A 10,226-nucleotide genomic window follows, 5' to 3' on the forward strand; every position below is an offset into this window, starting at 1 on the left:
TTTTTCTTATATATTCAATATAAAAGACCAAAAATATGTGAGAAATGCCTGTATTTATAGAGACTTTTATTATTTCACAATCCCAGTAGGCATCAAGATAATTAATGCCCATCAAGAGTCACCTTACACTCCCTATCAGCTCATGTTTTTCAACTTGGTGTTGTTACTTATACCAGAGAATTACTCAATCCCTCTGTACATATTTAAAGAGACTCTTGGGGTGTCATTCCACCATCTCAGTTTACTTAGTATAGATAGGTCGTTTTTAAGTGATGTGGGAGAGGAAAAATCATTACAGCTGACCACAAACCTCTTTGAAATCTCAAGTAAACGTAAGCGGATGAAAACTAAACCCTGTTTGTGTGAGTTCAAAGCATCTGCGGGTGAGGACAAAGAGCAGACTCAAAAATTGGCTCTAATCAGAATGTCACACACAAATCAAATCACACAAGTTAGGTTAGTTATACACTGTGCAATGCAAATGCAAGGTACAGGGTAAATGGGACCTTTGGACGTTGCTGAACAAAGTTGTTTGATTATGTGAGATAAAAGGGCAAAGTCTCTGAATATGTGTTGGGTTTTTCCCAGCATCGCTCTATGAAACTGCTGACAGGTGTTTGATGTACTGACACACTGACTAACTGACATAGAGTGGCCGAGAGAGAGGAGATGAGAAGAGCTAGATTACTTACCCCAGTTTACCCGATAAACATAGCACTCTAATAAATCTCCTCTTAATTAGTTTTCGGCTGTCTGACTGCATTTGCCTCCGGCTTCTACAGCAGTGCTCGAATCAGTTAATCAAACGAGAGCTGTTTGCTATACTTTTCATTTGACTAAGTGTTTGTGGAGATTGGCTTGATATGTTATTAATAACAGCTTTTAAAAGATGTGTTAATTTATAAAACTGATAAAAGGGGATTTTTGTCTTTTATACACCAGCTTATATCAGAGGTTCTTGTATTACCCGAAACAACAGGCAGACATATTATTGGCAATTCTGTCAGCCCTTTTGACCTCAGAGTTTTAGTCTGTGATATTTATTCCATTTTTCATTGATGAAGTTCATGAATTCATTGATACTGTGCAAAAAAAGTTTCTGTACCTAAAGTTTCTTGCCGTTACTGTTTGGTATGTCATACTATCATGTAGTCATTGCAGTTTGCTTTTATTTGACATTTTGCATTGTGATATTTCCGATATGAAATGTTTTGTTTTGCGTTGTGAATGTGTGTGTGTATCTACATTATTGATTCATAGCATGGTATAGGCTTTATAAAATTCAACCTCCAACTGCCATGCACCGCATTCATAACTTAAAAATAGATTAATGTGAGCGCTACGAGACAGCTGGGACTGTACTCAAATTCTTGACAGGCTGCCACATGTTGAGAGCAAGTGTAAGTTACAGAGCCTTTAATGAGTGCACTGTAGATATTCCAAATGTGCAAAAGTCATAAATCACTCACATGCATTACATAAAATGCACCTCTTGATCATATGTCACTTATTAGAAAGAAAAAAAAATATTTGGTGTCGCATACAGAGGCCTTGGATTTGTCTGAAACTGAAAACTTTTCCTGATAATATAGTGGTCTTTGATTTTTGTGGTTCCACCTTAAACATGCCAGAAAAGGAAGAAAAAAAATTAATCAGATTACAGCGATTGCGAGGTTACCACACAAGCGCCTCCCTCGGCTCAGTAGGAAAGTGTGTCAGTAGAACAGCTCAGCCACATAGCCTGACAGTGCTACGCAGGTGAGTGGCATGTGAGTGGACGAGTCAGAATCAAAGCCACGCTGTCACGAGCCAATGGGAAAGGGGGAGGGGTGGGATGAAGGCATGCTCGTCACTGCGTTGCTAGGGTGATCTCCTCTGAATGAGTGTGTTCGTGGAATGTAGCCAGACAGCAGTTATATAACACAGGGAGGGTGGGGGCCAGGGGCTCAGAATGGGATAGAAGGAAAGACAGCGAGCGAAAAAGACCAAATATGTTCCGTTTAGTGATTTCACTGACATATTGCATTATGGAATACATTTTCTTTTCTTTCTCAGTGCTTTAGCAGATTGTGTTTGCCAGCGTGTCTGCTTGATGTTTCCAGAAGCTATGTCTCTTGTTCCCCCCGCCCCCCTCTCAAACTCGATTGCTCATATGTGATGCACACATCAACAAGCATTCAGGCCCAAGTGTGAGTCCTCATGTCATTATCTCTGGACAGCAGGTTCCCTGTCACGACACATTAGCCATTACCTAAGATATTACGTCATTGCTCAAACCATATTGATGACATTTCCTACATCCAGATCACCTGAGAGGACAGTGTTCCCTGGTAGAAACCTTTATTGGGATCATCTGTAACGGGGGAACTTCTGAACCATAGGCCTCTCAAGAAAAAAACGCAATTCAGTGATAGTCCTTCTGCTTGAATAAACAGTTTATTGAAAAGAACAGCTTGTTTTATTGGGATATAGAGGACTTACTTGTGCAAATGTAAGTGTAAATACTGTTGTTTGGTTCTAAGGAATTCTTTGCGCTCAAAGGTTTTATTCATGAACCTGCAGCTGTTTATAATTCTCATACAGAGCATCACAATCTGCTTAACTCCAGCGCAACTGTGCCAAGCAGAGAGCGAGCTTTGTTTATAAAGCTGTTTTTGATTCTGTGGTCCAGGGCCTTGTGTTATTATGTCACCCTGAGTGGGTCAAAACCTAAAGTCTTTGAATATGAGCTGTAGCGTTTAACCCCTCTCTTTATGCATTAGATGTGTATTGTTACTGTTGAAGGAATATGACACTAGCCAAGTTTCCACATCCCTGTGAGAGTCAGACCAGACCTTCGGGCTCTGTGCCGACCTATATTTCTTTTGTCATTGAACGATTGCTCAAAGATCAATGGGTCAAACAAAGAACGCTGCCGTAGCTCACATTAGAACTGTAATGTAGATAGTGGATGGCCTTCAATGCTTTGTGCTTTGAGTCAGGACTCTTCTATAGGCTGTGTATGAGATAAGTGTGTCAAACTGTAGCTAATGTTTCAACCATTTCTCCCTCTCTTAGCACAAATCGAAGTAATCCCATGCAAGATTTGCGGGGACAAGTCATCGGGCATCCACTATGGGGTAATCACTTGTGAGGGCTGCAAGGTAAGTGAGCATCCTTTCATTTTTTATGCTCAGGTTTAAAGGGATAGTACTAAAGTACTGTTCTATAATAATTTACTCACCCTAATGTCATTCCAAACCTGTATGTTTTTCTGTTTTCTACTTTGACTAATGTTTCACTGTTTGTCCATACAGTGAAAGTCAATTCTATTATTGTATGGACAAAAATACATTTTAAAAACATTGTTTTCTGCAGAGAAATGACAGGATACAGCTTTGTAACAACATGAGGGTGAACAAATAATTATAGAACTGTATTTTTCTCTTTGAAAGACCCACATTTCTTAGACTTTGTTTAAAGGTTTCTGTCCAAATGTTATCCCCAGAATGTTCCCTCAGCTTCAGATAAAAAAAAAACTAGAACAAACAGTATTAAAGTATACAAGACTTGCAAGAAAGTTAGAGTACCTTGTAGTTACACCCTGATGACGTCTTCAGACTGTTCCCTGAAACAGTAAACAATACAACCCCTTTATCTGATCGGCTCTCTGACGAGTCAGAAATCTCAGTCAGCTTGTATTTGACCGCAGGACACACTATGTGTGCCAGATCTGATCTAACATTTCAGACTCTCTGCTGGAAAAAGCTATGCTATTTGTATTGAACCACATTTCTCAACCATGTTTTGGAACCATCATGGATTGCAAATGGCATTAATAAATCATATCATATAATTGCACTGGTGGCCGAACCCATACAGCTAGAGATTTTGGTACTATCTATAACCTTTATTTGCGAACTCAGAGGAAATGGAAATAGAGCCTCTTCTTGACCTTCTTGTTTTCTTTCTTTCCCTTTTTCATTCATCAAGGGCTTCTTCCGCCGAAGTCAGCAGAACAATGCGATATACTCCTGCTCCAGGCAGAGGAACTGCCTTATTGACCGAACCAATCGCAACCGCTGTCAACACTGCCGCCTGCAGAAGTGTCTGGCGTTAGGCATGAGCCGCGATGGTGAGTCTAATCTTACACAAGAGCGCATTTCCTACTGTAAATGGAAACTCCTTGAGTCCTATTAAATGCAGCTGTAGACTCAGTGTGAATATAAGGACTTCAGGACTTCAAAGAGACATAGACATATCGGAATAATTAATGTGGTATAATGTTGGCCTGCTGGTTTTTTTAGCTTGTTTTTCAGTTCTTTGCAACTATCAAATCTAACGTTCGTCTTTCTTTCCACACCCTCCTATTCTCTGCAGCGGTGAAGTTTGGACGCATGTCAAAAAAGCAGCGTGACAGCCTCTATGCCGAGGTTCAGAAGCACCAGCAGTCTCAGGAGAGGGCAGGGGGTTTGGGCAATGGTGTACCCGCTCATGCTGGTGATGAGGTCGGGGAGAAGGGCAGCAGTCACGGCCGGGCCTACAGTCGGGGCTCCAGCACCACACTTAGTGACCTGGATGATATAACCATGCTACCAGACGGTCTTCTCTTTGATCTGCCGCTCACTCCGGAGGAAGCTGCTGACTACTGCAGCCTAGAGCTGCTGGGAGGAAGCAGTGGGAGCAGTTCGTCCTCCCAGAGTTCTCCTGAGCCGAACAGACAGGAGTTTAGTGACACGACACACATCAAACACGAGTACCAGACCCTCCACGAGACGGGACTTTACACACGCTCATTACTTAACCCACCTGAAGGCTGTTCCTTGATGGAAATCGGTTAGTATACTGTTCTAATTGGAATGCATGCATATTATATTATATTATATTAATGATATCTGGCATAAATCACTATGTGACATGTTTCCATAGTCTATACAAACTTTGTGATGTTGTGTGTGGTCATATTTTTTAGAACGGATTACACAGAATGTGGTCAAATCCCACATCGAGACGAGTCAGTACAGCACGGAAGAATTGAAAAGATTTGCTTGGACCCTCTACACACCTGAGGAGATGCGTGTCTACCAAAACAAGGTATCTGTAACAAAACTGGCAATGGGATGCATTTTACTCTTTAATACCATATGTATGATGTGATCCAAGCGATTGCCCAACCCTGCATTCCATTATAATGAATCACAAAGAATACAATTGTTACTGTTCAGATTTTTAAGAGGCTAATTAAAAATACATTAAAATGTACGTCAAATGCACATCATAATTGCAGAAAATCGGAATATGGGTGGAAGAGTCTAACATACATTTCTTTATCCTAGTCCACAGAGATGATGTGGCAGCAGTTTGCTGTGTTCATCACGAATGCCATCCAGTATGTGGTGGAGTTTGCCAAACGCATCTCTGGATTCATGGATTTGTCTCAAAATGACCAGATTATCCTTCTCAAAGCAGGTCAGCATCAACTGTTGTCCACATTAGTAAATAAATACCTGCAGTAAATATAATCAAGTGCCCAGTTTATATTTATAATATAGTGTATATATTATCAGTATGATAGTTGTATATTTGAGATCAGACTGTATGTATTTTTTGCTTCTCAACTGTGTTCTGACAATTTATCTTTTGTCATTTTTCTCTCATCCTTTTCCTTTTCCATTCGTTTGCCTATTTCCTCCCTCTTTCCTGCCTTTCCTATGTCCATCTTCTGTGTGGTGCTGTCCACCCAGGCTGCCTGGACGTGCTGTTGATCCGAATGTGTCGGGCCTACAACCCCATCAACAACACGCTGTTGTTCGATGGAAAGTTCGCAAGCCCTCAGCTCTTTAAAGCTCTCGGTGAGTCTCTTCCCCAGACCTTTCACATAATTTAGCACCCTTTGGCATTTCAAAGGGCATGTTGGGTATATGTATGCAATTAACCTGATCAACGGTGAACCAAGTGCTGTAAAATCATATGATTAAGTCACAGTTACTCTTTATAGAACTAGACAAACATTTAAATGGAAAACAGTTCAATTGAAACCTTTCCAGGTCAGTTGAATGATTGTTAAGGTTGGATGGGTTCCCATCTGTTTACCATTTCTTGTTCTGTTGGGCACATGACAATGTTGTGAAATTTTACAGCTCTTGCTCGATTGTATTTCAAATGTTCTCTGTGTTTTGCCTGTATGTAGGTTGTGATGATCTGGTTGGTGCTGTGTTTGAGATGGCTAAAACCCTGAGTCGGCTACAGCTGTCTGAAGAGGAGATGGCTCTGTTTACCGCCACTGTGCTTCTGTCTCCAGGTAGTTTCACTATAACTTCAGTAATAGTGAAGTAATCTTGAACTAACAGTGTTTCCAAAGGGCACATAGCCAGACATTAGAGCTTACTCTTCCACTTATTTATTTCACAGACCGTCCTTGGTTAACAGATGCTCAGAAGGTGCAGAAACTTCAGGAGAAGGTCTATGTTGCATTGCAACACTGTCTTCATAAAAGTGGTGCCCCTGAGGAGAAACTGGCAAAGGTAATGGGAAAAAATCTAAAGAATAAGTGAATAAGTTCACACTGTCACAGCTGTTAAATATGAGAAAATCAGGAATGTCAAAATAAACGTATGCAATTAATAAATATATTTATTCCGTTATTATTTTTATGCAGTTCACACACTTAATCAATTTGACATTGTTTTGATGTACTGCGTTAATTCTAAAAACTGAGCAACAATGGAAATTAGTAACAGATCTGTGCTACAAGAGTTCACCCACGCAAGAGTGCTGTTTACCAGAGAATAATGGAGACCACTTCATTTTATTATAAATATCTTAATAATAGATGGAATGTGTCAGAAGTTATTTACTTTTTAAATCAAACCCAGATGTAATTTGGAGTCTTTTTATGGTGAAATTGAATTTAGATTTAAATGTAACTTTGTGCAAATGAGGTGTCATTCACACAAATGAACCAATAGCTGCACATATTATGTATTATTATAAATACTTGTTACACATTACTATTCAAATGTTTGAGTTCAGTAAGTTTTGAAAAGAAATTAATACTATTATTTTACAAAGATGCATGAAATTGATCGAAAGTGACAGTGAAGTCATTTATAAAGATACAGAAGATTTCTGTTTAAAATACATTGTTTAATATAACCGTTAACAAAAAATTAACAATATTAATGCTATAACTGTATTGTAAATCAAATTAATGCAGCTTTTTAATCAGTGTATTGTTTTCCTTAAAATTCTATAAAATGCATTCTTTTCACTACAAGAACATACATTTAAACATTTAATAATTTGATCAGTCATGCCAAACAATATTATAAATGTTTTTTTTTAGTCAAGTTATGTAAAAAATAAAAAAGTCATAACTATCTTTACTTCTTCTGTTGTGTCAATAGATGGTGTCCAAGTTGCCCATGATGAAGTCTATTTGCAACCTCCATATTGATAAGCTGGAGTTTTTCCATCTGCTTCACCCAGAAACGGCCTTCAACTTCCCTGCTCTCTACAGAGAGGTTTTCTGCAGCGAGATCTCCTTCCCAGACTCCACTGAGGGCTAACAGTCATTGAAGTGTCATATTGGCTCTGATGAGAGACAGAGAGAGGTCGAGACCATTAAAGAAAGACAGGGAATGGAAATAGGAGGAGGTAGATGGATTTGTGTTTGAGAAAAACCAGCAACACACTGACAATCTTGCACATTACACTTTAGGACTCCATCTGCAGTATAACCTCCCTCCTGATGGAGTGATTCACTCCTCTATTTGAACAGGACCCAGATTTCTTACAAGACGCTGTTAAGTGTCAGCAGTCCTTTAAGGTGCTGGTTACAATTACTCATGCTACCTACATATAATGACTCAAACAGAGCAAATTATGTATATTTAATTAAAAAGAGTACTCGAGTTAACTTGGAGATTAGATCTCCCTAAAAAATTAAGTGCTTGAAAAGTGGATCCTTCCCATTTTGCGGGTACTCTTAGGAAGAGAACTATGAATGTAACCCACCTGACTTTTGGCAAAGCCTCAGGATTAAGACCGAATGTATTAGGAATTCCTGACCCATATGTAAAGCAAGCTCTTAAGGCTTGGTTTCTATACATGAACAATTTTGAATCCATGCAAAACTGTTCAAAGGGACCAATGCATACACACCTGAGGTTGTAAACGCCACATGAGCACCTTCACTTTCACACTCAACACTAACGCACAGCACACTGCACAGACCACATGTGCACATTGTGTGTTGTCTTTTGAGCTCTTTATTTTTGCATATAAATTTAAAAGATGCAACAAAACTAACAAAAACCTCATCCTTGTTACCCTTTCCCACGCAAATGCCACTTAAGTAAAGATATTTGATGATATTTTGATATCCTCATTTGATCGGAAACCACATGCATGTAGAATGATAGATGTCATTGAGAATATATTTATGAACAGAGCCTGTAGATAGCATATGTAGGCAGAGATGTAAAGTTGCACCTTAGCCCTTTCAAAGACTTCTCAACCATAGGAGTGGAATTCTGGGCTGGGGTTAGAGGCAGGTGGACGGCACTTCAATACTCCACAAAAAAAGTACTTTGCAGGAGCAGGACTTTGCTGTCGCCTCACATTAGATGGCGAAAAGACAATGCCTCTATGAGACTTTCTGAAGTGTAGCAAACCACTCATATGGCTGCTGGGAGCAAGGCCTCAGGAGAACGCAAAGAACACTGAAGGAAGTGGATGCAAGGAACCTTATATTTTTTAAGAGACAACAGACAACCTGAGCTCGCTGTCAAGCCATGAGGACACCACAGAAATGTCGTCATTCAGACTTCTCTGATTCTACAGCTGTGAAGATACTTGGATTCACAGGCCGTACCTCATGCTTTGCATTGTCTGATGTGGGGATCAGTGTTGTGTTGCTGTGTGATTATTTTTTCCCTTTGTGTTCACTTATAGCTCCAACTATTGGTTGACGGAACCATCAGCTACCCCCCTGAGTTAGGGAGTACTCTTAGTTTATGTTCTGAAACTTTGCGGTTCAAACATAAGGGGAGAAAAATCTACTATCTGTCCGCAGTGTGAAAGCAGCCTGCTTTCTTCAGAGGCAGGAAGTCCAGATTGGTCTCGTGGGAGTTTTAGGAGTGGCCCAGAAACCGGAATACAAACTAAAGCCCAAAAGAGGGCTTTTCAAAGCCCTTTAGTGCCCAGCTTTGTAAGATTACAGGGTATGAGAGATGTTTCGAATGATTGATTAGGATCAACGTCCAGTTTCCTGACCATTAATTATAACCAACTCGCCTGACCTTTTATTTTTGCACTGCTGGAACAGTGCCTGTCTATATTTTCTTGTAAGATTTTATATGGTTGGTATAATACACATTTTATAACACAGTATCAGTGTCTGCTTGTGCAATAGTCAGTCTTTCCATTTTTAGTATTGACAGCCCTCACAAGCCAAGTATCACCTTGGGTTTCATAAAGCACTCCAGCCCAGATCATTTAACACCCCCTTGCTAAGTTCTGTCTTTTACATTTTTTTTTTTACGCTTATCTATTAGATAACTTAAATTGATGTGTGAAGGTGGAGAAAGATTGTAAAAAGTGCAAATACTTTTGGAAAAAAAAAAACATTTTTAGTTATAGAGGATGTATTTTTGTGGAGTGTAATCCGCCACCCTACAAACTGCCACAAGTGTCCGGCCCGTCCCGTCCTTGAGGGTAGTTCTGGAAGTGTGCGTTTACATCTACACTCAGTCACTCAGGGAGATAGCTGGGTTCTCTGTCCTGAAATGTCTTCTTCAGTTAGCCTAGCAAGACACCTAGCACCAAATAGAAGACCTGAAACCTTGATCACTGTGTACGGTAATTTTTCTTGTGAATGTTAATCGCAGAAGTATCAAAATTTTACCCCTGTTTTATATCAGTGCTATTGGAGGATTTTTTTTTTCAGTTTGAATTGCTTAAAAAAACAAACAAATAGGATCAAAACTATAAGGTCTGTATATATATATATATATATATATATATATATATATATATATATGGATCAATTTAATCTTTAAATCTAGTGTTGTGTTTGTTTATTTTTGTGATATTTTCTTCATTTCTGTCCTTTTCTGTAACATTTTCTCACCTGTGTAGTGTCATACTTTGTCTTGAAGAATTAAAATCCTATTTTTTTTAAAGAGTGTTTTTAAGCATAAAATCCCCTACAAGAGTCCTAATTCTTTGCCATGGTCCTTCTGTGG

The 10,226-nt window shown here is 39.3% G+C and overlaps 1 protein-coding gene across 1 annotated transcript in view; it reads left to right on the forward strand.

Moving 5' to 3' along the window:
- The window catches only part of LOC113070919 (nuclear receptor ROR-beta-like), an 11,401-nt gene extending 2,671 nt beyond the window's left edge, over nt 1-8,730 (forward strand). The window contains exons 2-10 of the mRNA XM_026244267.1: nt 3,058-3,143; nt 3,973-4,114; nt 4,360-4,815; nt 4,952-5,073; nt 5,316-5,448; nt 5,724-5,831; nt 6,170-6,280; nt 6,391-6,503; nt 7,386-8,730. Coding sequence (XP_026100052.1) covers nt 3,058-3,143; nt 3,973-4,114; nt 4,360-4,815; nt 4,952-5,073; nt 5,316-5,448; nt 5,724-5,831; nt 6,170-6,280; nt 6,391-6,503; nt 7,386-7,547 — 1,433 coding nt within the window. The 3' untranslated portion in view covers nt 7,548-8,730. The remainder of the gene's footprint in view (nt 1-3,057; nt 3,144-3,972; nt 4,115-4,359; nt 4,816-4,951; nt 5,074-5,315; nt 5,449-5,723; nt 5,832-6,169; nt 6,281-6,390; nt 6,504-7,385) is intronic.
- Nucleotides 8,731-10,226: the final 1,496 nt, after the last annotated feature.

Source organism: Carassius auratus, unplaced genomic scaffold (assembly GCF_003368295.1).
Source record: "Carassius auratus strain Wakin unplaced genomic scaffold, ASM336829v1 scaf_tig00005385, whole genome shotgun sequence".
In the NCBI taxonomy this organism is placed as follows: Eukaryota; Metazoa; Chordata; class Actinopteri; order Cypriniformes; family Cyprinidae; genus Carassius; species Carassius auratus.